We start from the raw sequence: 20,212 nt of genomic DNA, 5'->3' as shown, positions 1-20,212 counted from the left end.
GAACAGTGAGATTAAAATCAAGGTGCCCTTAACGTAAGATGCGGTGGACCGAACCTGGAGTTGTGGTATATGCACACATGGTTGATACAAAAGCGACCCGAGCTATACGTGTACACAAACTAGCGATAAGAATGTGTGGGCGAAAGAGACGGGGAAAAAACCCTGCGACCTCCATTCAAAATTGCTCTTATCTCTCCACATGCACAACAGACTATATAGCCGTCCACCGTTCAACCTGCGTGTTTCCTTTTCGTTAGCAATAGGGCGATGGAGCGAGCAGCGGAGGCGGCGATCCGCGCGAAGGTGAAGCAGCTGCGCGAGGCGATACACAGCAGCGAGGCGATCCTCGAGGAGGCTGCCGTGATAGGCACTTCCCTGAGCAGCCACAAGGCCGCCATTGATGGCGCCATCCGCCCTGCCAAGGTGGTAGTAATCCGCTCTCGTTTCGATCTTTAATCTGTCTATTTCTCCTGCCGGAAGAAGACGACGCATGTAGAGCACGAGTTACTGGGAATGAATGGGTCTGGTGTTTGCATGCGTGCGTGCGTGCAGAAGAGGACGCACATGGCGTGCAGGGCGCACGACAACGTCAGGAGGAGCCTCAGGGCGGCCGGGACGATCTTGCGGCACGTCGACCTTGTTAGCGAGGTAAATGTGCTTCCTGATTCGATCCTCCTTGCCAAGCAGCGGATTAATTACCATTTTTCACCTCCTCCTCCGTGCGTTTCGAGGATTTCGTTAGCTAATGATGATTACCAGTGCATTGGTTACAAGCTTCAATTCGGGCCCCGGCATTGACTGGAGGCCCACCAGAAACCAGTTAGTAGTCTACATCCCATTTAGCCCATAAACTACCTTAGGCCCAACAGAAACCGAGTTAGTAGTCCACAGCCCATTTAGCCCATAAACTACCTTAGGCCCACCGAAACCTAGTTAGTTTACAGCCCATCTAGCCCATAAGCTAACTAAGGCCCACTAAACTACCCCAATCCGCGGCGGCGATGCTGCGGGTTCTCTATTTGTAGGCCGGCTGGGCCGATCAGCTTGCACACCCCATGCGCGGCGGCGGCGGGTAAGGCTCCGGCGTGGCGACCGGCGGTCGGAGGAGGTGGGGTTGGGAGGACTAGCAATGCCGCCTAGCAAGCGCGACGGAGACGACGCGCCGCGGTGAGACATTTGCCCTCCCCGTCCTCCTCCCTTTCCTTTGCTTGTGCCGTACTAAATTGTTTGGGTTTTGGTCGGGGGAGCGGTTGCAGTGCAGTGCTCGCATGGTAAATTGTTTGGGTTTTGGTCGGGGAGAGGTTGCAGTGCAATGCTCGCGTGGTAAATTGTTTGTGTTTTGCTCCGGTTCTCCGTAAGGACATCTGCTGGTAGTAATCCTAATCACTCATGTCAGTTTTTGATGAATTGATGATGCGAATGATTTTGAAATGGATCGAACGCCGGCCTCTATATGCACGAACTCGGCCGAAGGTTACAGGAATACTTAGATTCCAAGTCTCATAACTGAACTTCTGCTAGGACCTAGAGGGCTCTGGTAGTTTGGTTGGAGTAAAAATTCGCTTGATGACTTTTATGGGCGATCATGTTAGATTGCTTCTTATTTGCCTAGAATTGGGTTCCTTATTAGTAACATTTGATTGATTTTCCATGTTTACAGGCAGAGCATGTGATATTATTGGACAGGCTGAATGAGGATCTTAATACCTATCTTGAGGCAGTTGATAAATTGAGAAGTGCCAAATACTTTTTTACTTCCAAGAGAAGCTGTAGAGATGGTAATGACGTTCGTGAACATGTTAATGAATTGCTTTCTAAAGCAGTCCATGGGTTGGAGAATGAATTCCAGAGGCTGTTAACCAAATGCAGGTTTGGCTATCTGTTTGTTTAGACACATATCTATTGAGGAATATTTACAAATTAAGGATTTCATGATAAACCGCTTTACTATCTCATTTCCCCTGTAGCAAACCTGTAGAGTTTGAGCATATTTTCAACTGTCTTCCAAGTTTGGATCAGCAATTGTCAAGTCAGAACCTTATTGGCCCATCAGCTGATGGTTACTCTGAAGCACAGCTAAATCAGTATGATTTGTGCACTCTTCCTACACTCATTGATCCATGTTACTTGACTTTGCTCTCAAAGTTATCACAGAAATCGGTTCAACTTGATTGCCACCAGAAGTTTATGGAAATATACAGGTGCAATCTACTAAAGTTTGAAACTCTTTTCTATTCGTAATGTATTGTGTCTCAGATTCCGATTTTGCTTGCTTGTTCACATCTTCCATCATTCCCACAGAGAAATTCGGGGTTCAACTTTGGAACAAAGTCTTAAGAACTTGGGAGTTGAATATGTTACAAAAGAAGAAGTGCAGCATGTTCAGGCTCAGACCTTGGATGCTAAAATTCACCACTGGAGACAGTCCTTCCGAATTACTGTGATTCTCTTCGATTCTCTTCCCTTACTGCGTATTGTTTAAAATGCAAGATGCTGTTTGCCAGTAATATTTGACTATTTTATTTTAACAGGTAAAGTTGCTTTTTGGTAGTGAATGCATGCTGTGTGATCAAGTATTTGGAAGAAAGTGTACATGGAAGGATAATTGTTTTGCTGAAGTAACAACAAAAAGCCTTTCGACTCTACTCAGTTTCGGAGAGGCTGTTGTTCAATCCCAAACATCGCCAGATAAATTAGGTGTACTTCTAGATATGTATGAAGCCACATCGGAACTTCAACCTGAGGTGAACAAACAATGACACCTTACTTTTGCTGTTTATGTACTTGTATTCCTTTTTTTGTTTATGGGCAAAAATATGAGGGAAAGAAATAAATTTCATTCTGGATGAGTGTGTTTTCTCATTTCGAAGAACTAATCATTATTCTTGGGTCCGTTATGATAGGTTGAGGCAATCTTTGTGGGTAATGCATGCTCTGAAAACCGGAAATCTGCCCTTGCTTTGATTAAAAGCCTCTCACAGACTGTGAAAAATACATTAGGTGACTTCATGGAATACATTGTGAATCACTCGGCAATGAGTATGACTGTTGATGGGGCTGTGCATCCTCTGACCAGCTATGTTACTGATCATATCAAAATTCATTTTAAGTAAGTGAAATCTGCCGGATCGGGAGTTTTTCTTCAACATAACCTCTGATAAAATATGGCCTAATATTGTTAATAAAAATCTGACTTAACAACTATCAAACTGATGCAGGTATCAACCATTGCTAAAGCAGATCTTTGGAGAGTCCTGTGTTGGAGATCGAAAAGATACCGATGTGACCTCTCAACTTTTTGGTGTTATACATGCTCTGGAGACCAATCTAGCTACGAAAGCAAAGCAATACAAGGACCTTTCTCTGGAGCACCTTTTCTTAATGAATAACATCCATTATATTGTCAAGTCTATCCACAGGTCAATAAAAATCATATAAGGATCTAAAATCTTATTAGCTGAATGATATAACTATTTTCTTATTCTCAGATTAGAAGCAAAGGATTTATTTGGCGCTGATTGGATTGAGAGACAACGGAGGATTGTGCAACAGCAGGCTACTCAATATAGAAGAATCGCGTGGCTAAAGGTATTGGAGTGCCCATCAACTCATGGAAAAGCTTAACCTCGATAGCACAATTTAACCATGCATCTCTTGTGATTTTTACAGACAGACCAGTTTATTTTTTAACCTTTTTTAAATTTATTTTGCAGGTAGTGGAGTCCCTATCAACTCAAGGTTATATTTCACTAGTAGGATATTCTACTGATGCTACTCAAGGAAGTTTTAGTTTTAGAAATATTAAGAGCAGTGCAACCTCCAGATCTGTGATCAAGGAGAGGTTAGGCTGAAATACCAAAGAAACTCAATGTAGTATGTTCTCTGTTTTTGGTGGTTCTCATGATTTACTATGCTGTTTTTTCAACTATTCTCAGATTCAAACGTTTCAACATGCGATTTGAAGAAACTTTCCAAACACAGATAAATTGGGATGTCCCCGACAGAGATTTACGAGAAACCTTAATTCTTACGATTGCTGAAATATTGTTACCTGCTTACAGATCTTTTCTGAAACATTTTGGGTATTTTTCCAATTTCACTTTGGTTTTATGGCATTGTTTTATTTCGTTATCAGCATTCTCAAGACATTTCTTGTTGCTTATCTTATGGTTACTAGATCTTTTGGGTGCATTGAACAACAACTGGCTATTGCCTTTTACTCTTTTAGTGGCAAATGGTGGAATGGTACCAGATAACATGAATGTATAGGTAATCTGGTTTGTGAATGACATAAGTACTTTAGCCATTATTTAGGAGAGTTATCAGTCTTTACTGATGAATTCTATACCAAGTAAAGAATATGACCAAGTTTTTCATTAGCTGATATCCCTGTCTGCGCAACCATGAAAACACCTTAATAGTTGGTGTGCTAGCTAGGTCTGGACAATGCCAATCTGAACATTATTAGTGTTTCTTGCTCTTTGGGGGTTCTGGATCTAGTTTAACCACAAAAGTGTGTAGCACACTTTTTGAAGAAAACAATTGTGTCCATACTTCCTATTCAGTCTTCACATAGCTTCAGGATTATCATTGCAGAACATACAAACAGAAAAGTATAATAGCTTTGTGTTTACAAATCATGTTATTTGTACTGTTAATTATCTTTTTCATCATGTAGGCCTCTTGTTGAGAACAGCCCTGGCGCTTTAAAATATATGAAGTATACTCCAGAATCACTTGAGCAAGCCCTTGGTAATCTATTTGCAAAGAAATTACGAAGTGATCAGGCCACCACGAATTCCGATGGCAACAAGCATCCCGCTTAACTGTATGTCAAGAGACTTTCCTGAACCCTATCTGTACTATATATTGTCATAGTGCATTGGAACAAAAGGAAGTGCATTTTAATTTCTTTTTGCCGGGAAGACTCAAGATTGGTCGCCCAATTTCATTAAGTGAAGAATTTACAATTGTACAACCTGAGGAAACCTAGTTACAGGCACTAGGTGAGGTAGCAGCTGTAGAGATACAGCTGAGAAAGAAGGAAGATTACAAAAGCCAGAAACTAGCCTATGCCTTCTGGCACCCTGAAGAAATAGCCGCCATCGAAACTGTGACCTCTTCTTTGAAGTCCGCAAACCATTGCACTGTTCGGTTTCTTTGGTTGAAAATTCTCGCGTTCCTCTCCTTCCACAGCAACCAAGAGGCAGGAACACTGGTGTCGAAGTTTGTCCTGTGGCATTTCCGACAAAATTTCCTTGTTGTAGTCCACCAGCTTGCCAGGCTCCAATCTGTCTCTCCCTGGAGCTGGAATCTGAAACCCATCCAACTTTTCACCACCCTCCAGATCCTGTTAGTATAAGAACAAACCATACATTTTAGTTTCACTAGTTACATGCATGTGTGTTGCTACGAAACTACTTTCGATAAGAAAACATTTATCTTCCTGAAAGCACACAATTCTTTTTAATATACATTCAGCTTCCCTTGCTTGCAGCTTTCTTTTCCCTGTTCTTCAGATCTTGTATATTGTATGTGTGTGTATTCCGGTAAAATCAAAACTCAAACAACGATTCAGAGTAACAGTACAATCATTTGAAGTCCATAAATATCAAATCTACAGTATTCAGTAGTTTTGTTGCCCGATTTCTTAAATTTTGATCTGTACTCCTCTCAGCCATTCTCGGTAACAACAAGTTCAAATTGTATAGATGAGATGGAATTAAATTAAAAGTGAGTTTAAGTTGATATCAGCACTGAACAATATCCGTACTGAACTTGTTGAGCAATGAACATGAATCATTCATTGACGCAGAAAAGGAAAACATTTGATCTTTGCATGCCCCAGATAGCAAGAGAGGGGAATGTGGAAAGAGTTATACTTCCTTTTTTGCAAAAGATGAAAAGATGGAACAACACCGTAATTTGGTTTATAAGCATAGGCAAAAGCCAAAAGATAGGGGTGGAAGAATATTTCTCATCTTTTGGAGGCTGTTTACAGGAAAGCATTCTGCAGCTCATTCAGGGCAAAGTATAGCAGTTTACATGCTGTTTTTCAATTGACATGGAGTTATCGACCATAAATGATGTGAATAGTTATCATATTTCACTTTATTACTGTCACACTACATCAGGAGTAAGAGGATAATTTGTCGCTACTAGGAGAAGACAACTATTAACAACGACTGGTGTTGACAGCATTAACTGAGCTTATGGATGTCATTTTGTATGTAGCACAAATGTGAATCATTTTGGAAGAGGATAGGTTGTTAGCTCCTACATAGGAAGTGGTTGTGTTGGGTGAATATTATACTAGAATGAACATACCTTCTTCCACTTCTTTTGTTTAAAATTTTCCACTGTAACCTACATTGTGCATGCCTTATTTTGTTTAAAATAAAATGTCTGTCATACTGTATGTTAAGTATTGTCTTTTTCTGATTAGTGCAAACTAGTTAAATCTAATTGGCCACCATTATTACCGTATATACTAGGACCACACCTGCTCTCTTTATTCTAGTTCTTTCCTATCCATCCTTTTAGTTAGGATCATTCTGTTAGGTTCTTTTGGTATATTGAGATGCATAAGTATGACCCCACTTATGACAGGATAATATGTTTCTTTACTCCTACATAAATGATTTCCTCCCTTCTCGTTAACAAAATTGCAAAGATCCAAGAGCTTAATGTACAGAAAGTTGATAGCAGATTCTTCTTTATTGCCTTTATGATGACATTGTGCCATAGTGGATGAGGACCCATTATATTCAGACTAAGAAAGATGATAGCACCTTTGTGGTTGCAGTACTTTCTGGTGCTCCCTTTTCTTCGTAGATGTCCTTAGAGGCTTGGCATATAGTTGGTTCTTGGTTGTGCTTCTGGCAACTTTATCATCTTCTCATCCATTTTCTGCTTCAAAGGATGATGTTCGCAGTTTATTGGAACTGTTTCGATCAACGAATTCTGTTTCTGTTTCTTAATTTGGTGAATGCAAATCATATATGCCTTATATTTCATACATATTTGCTTTCGCCTATCGTTCCTGTGATATTTCATATCATACTAGAAAAGATGCATGGTTTGTAAAGATTTTGGTAGAGAAAGATGAGTTCTTGTTAGTAGTTTTATGGCAATATTGTGCTCCCACACCTTCTATGTTGGTGTAAAACTTTTTCATGAAGAATTGCGAAACATTGCAAGAAAAATGTTAATCCACTCTGGGTATCCTTTTCCTTTAGGGCATTGTCCTGGGGAACTTAACAACATATATATTGTTTTTCTTACATAATTACTTCTTACACATTCATTTCATTGTTTAAGCTTTCGCCGTTGACTCCTGCCGTATCTTTGTATCATTTTTAAGCATGCTATTTTTTTTTGCCGCGGGGTAGTTAAGCATGCTAGTTCTGTCTGGGTGACAAAGAGAGGTTGATAAACTTCCATTCGATCATAAAAGGTGTTTATCAACCACTACTTTTAGGAACAAATAACCGTACCTAAAACAGGTCTTGGCAAGACCCTTAACGGAACGGGCTTCTTTTTGAGCTATTTCTGTTAGGCCCCCCCCCCCCCCCAAACCCATTAGGCAAGGCCAAAATTCTCTCACCTCCATCTTTTCGTTTTTCTAAGCTTATAAGCCAAATTTTAAATTTTTAAATTTAAATTTACATGATCTTAGGGTTTTTTATCATAATTTATTTTTCAGTCTTACCTTTTAGATCGCTAAGAACACATATATAAAAGTTTTATTAATAAATTATTTTTTTTCTGAAAAGGCCCTATGTTTACTTTATGCTGTCAGGATTTGTTTGTCCATGAAACCTTTGTAACTCGGGCTGTCATGTAGGTGATGCATACGTCAATATTTTTTTATTTATCTGGTCCCCCTAATTAATGTCTCTATATGTCATGGTCGCCTCAGGCTTGACTCCTGTAGAAGTCATCGAACAGGGCAGCAGGCTCCCCAGCCTTGTTCAGAATTTGCCATCGTTAAAGAGCATGGAAAGCACGAGGTATATTTTGCTATGTCAACTGAGCACAGCAGCACAGGTGAGCCTCCAACTATTTCCATTCCGTGCAAACACTGCATTTGTGCCTACTGCCATTTGATGCTATTAGTCGATTATACGGCAGGCATCAGGTGCGCAGTAATGGGAGGGTGCACCGTTCCTTGCAATATGTCATACCGTATTAGATAGAGGCAATCAATTTATCAGAACTCTGGTTGGCTGGTTCAAAGTCTCGCGCACTAGTGTGAAAGATACTCCTATGTGACATTTTGGTACCACAAATTCACTACATCATCTTTCTTTTTGAGCATAAGTGAAATGATTTATTAACTACTAAAAAAATAATTTGTGGGTAAAATTTTGATAGAAGTGTTCTTATTAATTTAAAGCAAATGCTAGAAAATGAACTACGATGAAAAAACCTTAATAACAACTCCAAATTTAAATTTTATAATTAAAAAATAGCTTAATAATCATAAGTGAAAAGATAGGGACCTCTAAAGAAAAATGGTATGTATTGGAAGATTACAGGGCGTAGCATGTAAGAGCCGTCCCTAACATGGGTTCCCAATGTGAGCTGTATACTTTGGACTCTATCTGCCAACAACCCTGCTGAGTGCAGATGCTAGACTAGTGCCCAATTAAAATTAGTTGGCCTTCGCCCTCCGTTTTCGCACAAGCCCAAACATGGTGCAAGGACGGCTGTAGAAGAAGCTTCCATGTTATGTGGTTGTGTACTTTAGTGTCTCATCCATCCTTCTATTCATTTACGTGTCTCGCTAGGCAATCGTTCCTTTCGATCCAGTGTGATTGTACTATGGCTGGCTGATTGTTTCCACATTTGCCTCCAGTTTTTTTAAAGCTGGTTCTTGTTGGCACATGGATGATAGAATCGCAAGCGTGCTTCTGGTTCTCTATCTCACCTAATATTCGCAAACTCATATAGCCATTTGCTGGTAATTTAGCCATTTTCGTGAGTCAGTGAATCCCTGCTTGTGTATGTGCTTCGATGCACATGATAGGAGACGCCTAGACATGAGTGTGGCCAGACGTTGACGCTTGCTACCATGGTATATTTTTTTAAAATGTAAATTGCTGTTTATTTTATATTTTATTGTCAAAGTTTTACTTTAAACTACCTTGAACTAATATTTTTATTTTAGACCAGATAATTTTATCATCTTTGCAGATAAGACCACCCAACCATTTTTTCTAGGTATGTTGAGTCTCTCCTCCACTAAACATAGGCGCAAATGTGCTTTAGGACTTAATGTATATCAAAAATTGTTTGGAGTGATCTAAACTACGATAATGGTAAAAATATATAGTCTAAAGTAAATGGACTAGTTTAAAGATGATAGAAAGTAAAATATTGAGGCCTAAATTACCATTCACTATTTTTTTTAAAAAAATAAGGCAAAAATGTGATGAATGAGGGTTACAGTTAGGCAACTAGGACAAGGAGAGGTACGGGACCCATTTATTATTATCGTTCTAGGGGACGGCTTCTTCTCTTCCTGTCAAGCTTCCTTTCCTTTGGATGTCTTCATCTGATGTGGACACCCTACCCGCTTGGTGGCTCTCTTACTGCCAATAATGAATCATCCTTGCTTGGTTAATTACCTGCTGATGGCTAGGTACACAGTTCATTGTTATGTTTACTTATGTGACAAGAGGTGGTCAAAAGCGTAAAACCAGAGTGCTTAGTGCAATTGAACAGCATGAGACGATTGATTGCACATGTTGCTCAGCTGCAGACGTCATAAGATCGTACATCGTTAAGTACTCTCCAATATCTCACTATCTCTGTTTGACTCACTCGGCGTCATTTGTGCTTATTACTAAATGACGACATTGGTAATGCCCGTTATAGCTTAATTAGTGGTGATTCTATAATATTAGGATCGATATGGAAGCTATGTGGCGTGTAAAGCAAGGTTTAACGCGCCTCGTCACTCTCACACTCGCCTTCCAAATGATGCAAAGGCACTCTCTCTCTCACTCACCTGTGCGCCCAACGCTCTTCCTTCCCTTTAATTTTCTTCCTCTCTCATTGATCGATTCTTTCAAAAAGAATCCTTCATCCCTTTGCACTTTTTGTATTGACGAAAGGTGTTTTTCCCTAATCCTTAACAAAACTTAATCGCCTTTCAATCAATCATTGCTCCTTTTGTGGCTTACCACTCACCCCCAACAGCTCCTCCACCATCACAATAAACCAGCCACAGTCCTTGAAACATATAATGCTTAGAAAGCTGAAAATAGTGAAATTAAGGTCTTGTTTAGTTCCCAAAATTTTTCCGCAAAAACGTCACATCGAATTTTTTGGATACATACATGGAGCAGTAACATAGATAAAAAAAACTAATTGCACAGTTAGAGAGGAAATCATAGACGAATCTTTTAAGTCTAATTAGTATATGATTAGTCATAAGTGCTACAGTAACCACATGTGGTGATGATGGATTAATTAGGTTTAAAAGATTCGTAAAGTGGTTTTCAGACGAGTTCTGAAATTAGTTTTTCCATTGGTGTCTGAAGCCTCTTCCAACATCCAGTCAAATATTTATTATGACATTTAAAAATTTCCTTTTCTCGAACTAAATACCCCAAAGCTAAACAGGCAACCGTGGAAAGTCCAGTGAGAGAGCCACCCAAAAGTGAGCAGCACTGCAGCAGCAGCCAACAACTGAACCTGCTCACACTGGCCTTCCATGCATTTTGATCACCTCCTGCTCTGGTTCCAAATTCCCGATCAATCAATCAGCAATCTGCCATTGCTGCACTGTACATGAGCGACTTCACCGACCGATATATATAGCTCTCCTCACCTGCAGCGGCGACCTCCATTCCAAAGATCATCAAAAACGAGAGAAAGCAAAGAGAAGTAGGAAGAAGATGTCGGTGATAAAGGATTGTGGCGGGCACAAGGGGTGCGAGTGCGAGGAGAAGAAGCTGCGGCGGAAGGTGGTGTGGGCGGTGGTGGCGCTGCTGCTGCTGACGGTGTTCGTGGTGCTGGTGGTGTGGGTGGCACTGCGGCCGCACAAGCCGCGCTTCTACCTGCAGGACCTGTCGGTGCTGTGCCTCAACGTCACGCCGCCGGCGTCCACCTACCTCTTCACCACCATGCAGGCCACCGTGGCGGCGCGCAACGACAACGGCCGCGTCGGCGTCTACTACGACAAGGTGGACGTGTACGCGCAGTACAAGGGCGCGGCCATCACCGTGCCCACGCAGCTCCCCGTGGAGTACCAGGGCCACTACGACCAGTCCGTCTGGTCGCCCTTCCTCCAGTCGCTCGACCACGTCGTCCTGCCGCCCTACCTCGCCGTCGCCCTCGCCCAGGACGAGACCGCCGGCTACGTCCTCATCGACATCCGCCTCGACGGCTGGGTCCGCTGGAAGGTTGGCACCTGGATCTCCGGCCACTACCACCTCCAGGTCAACTGCCCCGCCCTCCTCACCGTCAACGACGGCAAGGGCAGCTACGGCGGCACCACCGGCGGCGGCGACGGATACTTCCGCTTCCAGCAGGCCGCCGCCTGCTCCGTCGATGTCTAGACTAGACGTACCGTACAGCTTCTTTTTTTTCTTCCATTTCCTAGCCCACACTCAATTTCTCCTGCTTCTTTATCTTTCATTTCGATCTCAACAAACATATGTTAGTTTCTTCCTCTTCTTGGTTAATTTTCTTCAGAATCAGTATCATATAAGTGAAGAAAATCGATCGATCACACCGGAGTTAGTACCAGCTTCATAATTTAGACCGTAGTTGGTTGGAGCTAGTGTAGCTTGGAGTGAAAGGGAAATTTGTATTCTGAAAAGATAGGCGTACGTACAGCTGGGGCGTAGACGTGAAGGCTGCTTCATACATGTTGGATTAATATTGGATTGATGGACCTGCATAATTCGATTTGCATTGCAATAATTCGAAGGTGGGTACACTAAATATGTTTATTATATATCTCCTGGTTTTCTGATCGTCTTGCCTTTCAATCTTTTCTCTAAAAAATGAAAGCTTGTGCTTGATATATTTGACCTTTATCTTGGACCTCAGCTTTTAGTTTAAAGCGCCTCCTTTGTAAAAGATCAAGACGTACTGACAACGAAAATCTAAGCTAGTTCCCGTTCAGCCATCGATCGATGATCGATGAGAGTTTGTTGCGAGTGGACCAATGGGCAGCTAGCTCGCTCGCTAGCTGGCCTCCTTGTGCTTGGCCGGGGAGAGCCATTGCACGTCATCGCACATGCTGATGGCGACGCAACTCTTATTATTGTTTCGCCATCTTGAGCCATTTTTTTTTTCTCAGAGTGATCGATCGACAATTTGTGGTGCCTTTCGTTTTTTTATGTTTATCATCATCGGAATTAAGGAAAGCTACTTTGCTTCTTGCTAGCTAGCTCTAAGAACACGTCAACTAGCTAGCAATCCAGCATCACAGCATGTGATGACTTAACAGCTAGTATTAGTAAACCTCATTGACTAGCTCGTGTGACTCTTTCACAGGTAGTCTCCCTTTTAGTTAGTTATTCATCGATGAGTCTGCGAGGTGCTAGCTTCTATGATGGACCAATTAACCCATGGCCTAGTTAACATTAATACAAGTAATCTTAATTGCATGATGAATTATTATTATGCATGCATAGACGCTTAATCTGTGATCTCGCGTGCCATGATTAGAATGCATGGCAAATTGGCATGGTTGGTAGATGCGACCAAATTAAACCAAACTCTACATGTGCTTTTGTTAGGGCACGCATGGTACACGTATACAGATCACTACTATCTGCTCTTCAGAAAAAAAAATGTATATAATATCGTCATATTATAGATATAGACACCATCTTTAATCTACTCTAGTAGTAGACAATGGTACAGGAGAATGGATGGTAGCAGATAACGCTTTCAGTTGCGAGTCCCTTTCGCTGGATCGGCTCGCACCAACGTAGGTAGCTAGCTAGCAAAAGTATTCTGCAGAATACATGTTGGCCCTATCAAAATCAATTTGATACCTTGCCTTTTTGGTTTGGTTATACACATACATCGTATAATTCCTCCCCTTCAAAATATATAGCTTATTTTGTTTCGTTCGAATAAATGTTTGACCAAAGATTACTTTATTAGTATATACTTCTTATAACACAAAATTTGTATTACCGTATTCATGTTTAAAATTATTTCTTATAATTATACTTCCGTGTCACATAAGTGATATATTACTATAGTAATCTTTAGTTAAACTCTTGTTTTGATAAAACAAAATGTGTTCTTTAATTTAAAATGGATGAAGTGTTGTACACAGTACACCATGTCTGCTACTCTGCTAGTATGTGTACATTCAAATGCAGCTTCCTGTGCAGTTGTGATTATGATGATGATGATGATATAAAGGAAGCTGAGACAGAGATAGGGTTGGCTCCATGCATGAAGAATGTCGTGCCCATGAGGGCTTTATAATTTTGGGATGTGCCTGCCTATCTGCTGCTCTGTACGTACGTAGCTAAGCTAATTAAGAGCATCTCCAACGGCTCATCTAAATTTGGTCATCCATATCTTCATTTGGATGAACATCTAAAACACTTTTATCCTTCATATTCTTTTGTACTTCAGCAAATCATCTATATATGACATCCTCTATATCTATTTAGAGGATTGGAGAGAACATCTAAATATAGATGCTCTCTTTCCTAATATGAATGACATCCAAAAATAGATGATGAAATAGATGTTTGGCTGGAGCTCAACTTTTATTCTTCATTCTCTATTTCTAAGATAGAGGATATGATGGATGAGCTGTTGGGGATACTCTAAACTACCCGGTGTGTATGTATAGTATTCGATCAATCGGTGGGTAAGGGTCAGTGGTATATAGTAGCACACACTGTACTCTAGTCCTGCAAATAGCTTTTGATCAAGGGCGACTTTAGCTAGCTTCCTGGATGTTTCTTCAAAGTGGGGAAAGTGAAAAGGCCGGGGGGATTGGCTGCTATTCTAAGGGAAGACCTCGAGACCCTGCGGACTTGTCCACAAGGGATGATGGTTCAGTGAATGATGTGTGAAAATGTCGTTCATTTGGGATCGATACAGCATCAGCCGATTGCCTGTTGCCATGCATCAGACCAGTCAATATTACTCCATCCGTTCCAAAATATAAGTATTTTTAGAATTTAAATTTTATACTATAATATAAGTATTTATGTCATTATTCTCATTATTTCTATCATTCTAATGACTCTAGAGGCAATCGGATGTTTCAAAAATAAAATATAATCAATTCAAAATTTAAAAATTAACTACTAAAATAACTAAATAAAAATATTTTAATATATTCTTAAACTATGTTAAACAATATAGAAATGCTTTGCAGAGGTTGTGGTACTTACATCGGTGAACGTAACGCTGGTCCGATCCAGAACCAGAAAAAGAAGAAGAAGCAGAGGCCCAAGTATTCCTCTTGTCATGCTCAACACCGGCCCACGTTTTCTCGTGAGTCGCTTGGTCCATTTACTATTGGGCGCGTTTTGCTGCGCAAACAAGCCCAGGCTGCAATACGACTTGAACGAATAAGTTCATTGTAGGTCCCTTAACTTAAGGTTGAATCTGTATCAGGTCCTTTAACCCCAAAACTAGAAATGTATACCTTTAAACTTATATAACCCTTAAACTTATATAAACCGTTTAATGAAGGTCCCTAGCAGTATTGACTCTAATTTTTAGCTGGTTTCGCTGACGTGGCGTGTGGTGGCCCCACATGACCTTTTTTTTCATTTTCTCTTTTCTCTTCTTTTTCTCTCTCATGATGTGCTCTCTCTCTCTCTTCTTCCTCTCTTTGCGGCGGCGGCGGCAGCGACTGGCCGCGCTAGGGCTGCTCCATCTACGTCGGCGCCAACCGGCTCTCCGGTAGCCTGCCGCCTTCGCTCGTCCAGCTCAACAACCTCATGTGCTCACTCTGTGTTCATATCTATACCACGCAGCAGCAACAACTACATCCGATGAGAACAACGTCGCGAGGATGCAGCGATCGGACCATGTCGTCTTCGTCGCCGCCGCCATCGCCGTCGAAGGCAAAGAGGCCAGGCCACAGCATCCACGGCCCAAGGCCACATCCGCTGATCATGTCGGTGGCGGCAGCGGCGGCGGTTGAGGGAGAAATGAGCCGGCCGCCCAAGAAACCCCGTGTCAGCGGCGGCGGTGGCGGCAACACGGGAGCGGTGATCGTGTACGAGCTCACACCCGGCCAGAGGAGTTCATGGCTGGCGTGCAGAAGCTCACATTGGCAACTGATCAGGTGGTTGCTGCCGACGCGCTAGTGCTCGCACTTGGGCAACAACGTCAGCCAGCCGCTTTGCCGGCGACAACGACTGGCTATTATTATTTGGAGCCTCCATCTCCAACGGCCGATTTACTTCTATCACCGAGTAGCCTCTTTTCTTCTCCCCGATGATTATTCATGCCTTAAAAAGAGCTCGAAGCTTTGTTCTGATTAGCTCTAGATTTTGGTATCATACAGTTCGTGCAAAAAAAAACACAACGATGTGTGTGTATATATAGCATTCATCTTGTACATGCTTTGCTCCAAGAAAAGGAGCCACAAGCTCGGGCGGAAGCCCAGGGGAGGCGGCAAGAGTGCGTTCAGTGTCAGCAACAAAACAATCTCACACTCTTGCTCACTCTGTTTTTCTTATGGCTAACCGAAGGACTTTGAAATTTTCGCAGGCTACCGGAGAGCCGGTTGGCGCCGACGTAGATATGTGTAAGCCTGGAGCAGCCCTAGCACGGCCAGCCGCTGCCGCCGCCGCCGCAAAGAGAGGAAGATGAGAGAGAGGAGAGCATGAGAGAGAAAAAGAAGAGAAAGAAAAAAAATGAAAAAAAAAGTCACGTGAGGCCCACCACACGCCACGTCAGCGAAACCAGCTAAAAATTGGAGTCAATACTACCAGGGAGCATTCCTTGAACGGTTTATGTAAGTTTAGGGATATACATTTCTGGTTTTAGAGTTAAAGGACATAAGACATATTCAACGTTAAGTTAAGGGATCTACGATGAACTTATTCCCAACTTGATAAGTGCCCCATCTGTGTCGTCTGATCTGCTTCAAAGGCCCAAAGTAGTCGTACGCCGTGTAGGTCAAAGAAAAAAAAAAAGGAAAGAAAAGGATAGCAATCTCATAGGTTAGTCGTCACGCGTGTTTGCGCAATAAATTGACGCAGAAACCGGTTGCTTGTTGCGCTAAACAGCTGAATAGCCGGCAGAGTTTTGACGAAATTTCCCGTTGAAACGCCAAGCGATCTGGCTTATACTTGAAAGTGACACGTGAGCGACGTGTGGATCGTGTGGCCTTTGAGTGAATCGAAGAAAGTGGGATGGGAAGCAAGCGCGGGACAAGCGAACGTTTCAACTGTGACGAGTCGCCCCGCATAAACTAATGCCGCGACATCGATCGCCGTTGCAACCAGACACGGCTTCATCAATCTAATTGATTTGCGCAATCTAATCGATCTGCGCTGCAAGGATGTTTCCGCCTTTGCTTCGTTTGGACCTGACACGCAGAAACAACGATGATGTCTGCAAGGATTTACAACCATCTAGTTTCCGTTTTTTTATGAAGGATGAGATATGAAATATTATCCGGTTTTCTATAACTATTTAACGGTATAAATAATAAATTAACTACTATAAAGTTAAAAATTTATTAAAGATGAAATAATTAACTATATATATATATATACTTCTTTAAAACATACAATTTAATTATTCGAAAATGTGTGTGCAAATATCGAGTATGCCAACGCATCCTTAGAGCATTAACGGCACACACCACATCTGACGCGGTCTGTCGTGTTCGAGAGATAACGGGGCGAGTAGTCTTGAAAGTTATGCGCACCTTCAGCATAAGTAGCACAAAGACACGGCAAGGGTCCTCATAGGGGATGTCGTAGCTCTACATCCTCGTGTCCTAGCATAGGCCATCGTCATCATCGTTGAATCGAGTTACCCTCTGTGATCGGAAAAGGGATAGAGAGCAACGTCGATCTGATAGGGGCACAAGGCTCGATTTACCTTGATGTGGTAAGATGCACCATTAAGCTCCTAACCATGGTCGTCATGCTGAGAAGAGACCCTCTATGGATCTCATCGCCCACACGCCTCTCATAGGCCCACACCACCTTGACCCTCCATCGTAGGAGAAAAAAGAAGGGGTCGATGACTAACTGATGGATTTGAAGCATAGATGATTGATTTTGAGGTGATACTACCGGAGAGGGGAGGGGAGGTGTCATAAGGCCAGCCAAAAAACATCAATTGAGGTCGTTCCAATGTGAATATCCTTATAAGAGCATCTTCAATAGCTCATCTAAGTTTGGTTCTCTATATCTTAGTTTGGATGTCCATCTAAAACAGTTTCATCCTCTATATATTTGTGTGCTCCAACAGATCATCCATATTAGAGCATCTATATTCTAGTCTATTATATTTTATTGATATATATAACTACCATACATTTGTTTTATGTTTTATAATGGTCAAAGTGGGGATAGTTGAGTTTTAGATGATGGATAAATGTTCTCTCTCCTGATATAGAGAATATCTAAAAATAGAGGATGGAATAGATATTTTATTGGAGCACTATTTTTATCCTCAATCCTCTATTTTTAGGATAGATGATGGGATAAAAGAGTTATTGGATGCTCTAAGAGCGTCTTTAGGAAAATGCTAATACTTTACTCCACAAAACTTGGTATTAAGTTTACTTAAAAAAATTAGGCATAAAAATACACAAATTTAGGATATAATAGAGTTGATTTTAAGCATGCGTAAATATTAAGAATAAATTAGAAACCTATTGAAAACATATTTTCTAGCATAGTTCTCAAAAATCAGTTTCGGTGAGATCAATTTTAAACATTTCTGGAAGATATTATATAACATAAACGGTAAGAATCAGATGGAATCGTGATCATGTGCATAACTTTATATTAACCAGCCAAAAATATTACTAATATATCCTCATGGCAGTTAGTTGCTGCAGCGAAAAGAAATTGACCTGCCAAAGCGTCCCGCGTGGCCGGCTAAAGCCAAGGAAAATAAATAAAGGAGTCGCGAAAACAAAGACTAAATACGCATTTGCACAGTCCCACGGCGAATTGTTTAGGTGCATTGCTTGTGAATCGCTCTGGGTCTTAATAAGGCGAGTTAACAACAATAATCAGGTGGAGCGGAGCGTGGGTTTGGGTCTCAACCACCACCAGGGCAAGCAGGCCGGCAACGGCTACAGCTCCACCACGCGAACGTCTTCTCCGCATCAACAGCGTCAGACACACACACACCACATGCATGTGGCCGCACCCGCACTCCTCCACCACCATCATCTCCGCCACTTCGCCGCAGCGCAAACCATCCACAACTCGGCCAAACCCAACACAACAGCTGCCAAATTTACTATTCCTCGCCGTCGCCGTGCAAACCTCCAAAAACCCACGCGTTTTACACAACAACCGCGTCGCCGAGCCATTCTGTCCTATATACATACGAGTACAGCAAGCCAAGCGTCTGCCATCCTCCTCCACTTGTTTCCTGGGCATCGAGATCGAGAGAGAGAGAGAGAGAGAGAGAGAGAGATTTCACACACACGACAAGAGAAGAGAACAGAAGGGAAGAGGAGGAGCAGATCTCGATCGGCGGCGCGGCGATGGGTTCGGCGAGCAGGGCGGTGTCGTGCCTGTGCTGCCCGTGCAAGTGCCTGGCGTGCGGCCTCTTCAGCTGCCTCTGCAGCATCCTCATCTCCCTCCTCGTCACCGTCGGCGTCCTCGCCCTCATCTTCTACCTCATCTTCCGCCCCCACATGATCGCCGCCACCGTCGACTCCGCCTCCCTCGTCCAGTTCACCCTCGCCCAGAACTCCGCCCTCGCCTACAACCTCAACGTCGACCTCACCGTCCGCAACCCCAACAAGCGCGTCGGCCTCTACTACGACAACGTCGAGTCGCTCGCCCTCTTCGACGGCCAGCGCTTCGGATACGCCCCCCTCGACCCCTTCTTCCAGTCCACCGAGGCCTCCACCAAGCTCTCCCCCTCCTTCAAGGGCCAGCAGCCGCTCACCGGCGACATCACCGCCGCCAACTTCAGGTCGCAGCAGACCAGCGGCAAGTTCGACATCGAGGTCAAGCTCAACGCCAAGCTCAGGGTCAAGGTCTGGGCCTTCAAGGTCCCCGGACCCAAGGCCAAGATTAGCTGCCCGATCACGGTCCCGGTGCCCAACTCCAACTCCGCCGCATTCCAGCCCACCGACTGCAAAGTCTGGTTCTGATTCCCCCCACCGTTCTCTGTCTCATGGATTGGTTCGCATTTGGGGATTATTAGCCAGCCTACTATCACTATGTTCTATATGGATGGATGGGTGGATTCTTTTGTTTCTTTCGATTTGTTGATGAGGGATTTAGCTGCTCGCCGGATGTAGCTGTACATGGTCGCGGTTTAGGTTCTCTAGCGACTGTCATGCACATATTATCGATCCATTGATCTATGTCTTGTTCTTATTTTTCCCCTCTCTTTGGGCACTGCTTACTTACTGCTGTTACAGATCGGATATGTTGATACATTCAGATTTTATTCAGGTTCACCTATTACTTATATCTACTACTTTCTGTGACCATCTCTGAGTGATTACTTGTTATGATGCATCGTTGGTTCTGTCAGAATTCTGGGAATTGCGAGCATGTTTCTCACTGTTCTTATGCTGAAAGATGCCAGTGTTTACCTGTTTATCGTCAGTGATTGTCAAAAAAAAAAAAAAAAAATCTCTCCTGTTGGATAGCTTTGTCACGGGCAAGCCGTGACGTGATGAAATTCACAGCACAGGTCAGGTGAGCATATCACATAGTAATCACAACGAAAAAGTTTCCAAACTTTACCCTCAAAGAAAGAAAGAAATCAAAGAAAGAAAGAAAGAAAGGAAAAATCTCCTCCTCATCGTTTGTTTCAGAAAGCGCACAGACTTTTCACTTCTCAGTGCCTCTCCTGGTGCTAGTGGATGTATCTGTCCAAGTCTTGCGAGTTTCTTTCCCCTTCTAATAATCAATCTATGGAACTAATCCAAGTGTGGGTGTGGTGATAGCTATTCTTTTGGTTTGCGTCGTTGTCATGGAAGCATACAGACACAAAACAATCGTCGTTTTCATTGTTCGTGACAGGTCAGACACCT

At 42.5% G+C, this 20,212-nt stretch overlaps 3 protein-coding genes across 10 annotated transcripts; all 3 read left to right on the top strand.

The window, feature by feature from the left end:
* Nucleotides 1–214: 214 nt before the first annotated feature.
* On the top strand, nt 215–16,077 carry LOC102712632 (exocyst complex component EXO70A1-like). Of its 8 annotated transcripts, none has more exons than XR_001550138.2 (14): nt 216–423; nt 553–648; nt 1,661–1,869; nt 1,968–2,201; nt 2,302–2,440; nt 2,532–2,744; nt 2,904–3,109; nt 3,219–3,419; nt 3,489–3,588; nt 3,714–3,841; nt 3,936–4,082; nt 4,679–4,828; nt 7,922–8,049; nt 15,727–16,077. XR_001550138.2 is itself a non-coding variant. In XM_006653838.3 (13 exons), exons 1-12 carry the CDS (start codon nt 268–270, stop codon nt 4,824–4,826), a joined length of 1,977 nt encoding a protein of 658 aa, XP_006653901.1. In that variant the 5' UTR covers nt 216–267; the 3' UTR covers nt 4,827–4,828; nt 7,922–8,238. The 8 variants fall into 8 exon arrangements, 1 of the variants encoding a protein (XP_006653901.1); XR_001550136.2 differs by lacking the exon at nt 15,727–16,077 and adding an exon at nt 13,371–13,566; XR_005811704.1 differs by lacking the exon at nt 15,727–16,077 and adding an exon at nt 10,633–10,691.
* On the top strand, nt 10,862–12,019 carry LOC102703676 (NDR1/HIN1-like protein 1). Its single transcript, XM_006652993.3, has one exon. It carries the CDS (start codon nt 10,908–10,910, stop codon nt 11,568–11,570), a length of 663 nt encoding a protein of 220 aa, XP_006653056.2. The 5' UTR covers nt 10,862–10,907; the 3' UTR covers nt 11,571–12,019.
* Nucleotides 16,078–18,398: 2,321 nt separating the features above from the next.
* Nucleotides 18,399–19,663, top strand: LOC102703391 (NDR1/HIN1-like protein 2). The gene has a single exon (XM_006652992.3). The coding sequence runs from the start codon at nt 18,701–18,703 to the stop codon at nt 19,316–19,318; it is 618 nt and encodes a 205-aa protein (XP_006653055.1). The 5' UTR covers nt 18,399–18,700; the 3' UTR covers nt 19,319–19,663.
* The last annotated feature ends 549 nt before the right edge of the window (nt 19,664–20,212 follow it).

The sequence above is a fragment of the Oryza brachyantha genome, chromosome 4, assembly GCF_000231095.2.
Source record: "Oryza brachyantha chromosome 4, ObraRS2, whole genome shotgun sequence".
Taxonomy (NCBI): domain Eukaryota; kingdom Viridiplantae; phylum Streptophyta; class Magnoliopsida; order Poales; family Poaceae; genus Oryza; species Oryza brachyantha.
Note: the sequence above shows the minus strand (reverse complement) of the source record. Positions and strands in the feature narration are given on the sequence as shown.

Coding starts and splice junctions, on each gene's coding strand:
- LOC102712632 (XM_006653838.3), top strand. CDS start 268: ATGGAGCGAGCAGCGGAGGCGGCGATCCGCGCGAAGGTGAAGCAGCTG. Junction 649..1,660: donor ACGTCGACCTTGTTAGCGAG/GTAAATGTGCTT, acceptor CCATGTTTACAG/GCAGAGCATGTGATATTATT. Junction 2,745..2,903: donor CATCGGAACTTCAACCTGAG/GTGAACAAACAA, acceptor CCGTTATGATAG/GTTGAGGCAATCTTTGTGGG.
- LOC102703676 (XM_006652993.3), top strand. CDS start 10,908: ATGTCGGTGATAAAGGATTGTGGCGGGCACAAGGGGTGCGAGTGCGAG.
- LOC102703391 (XM_006652992.3), top strand. CDS start 18,701: ATGGGTTCGGCGAGCAGGGCGGTGTCGTGCCTGTGCTGCCCGTGCAAG.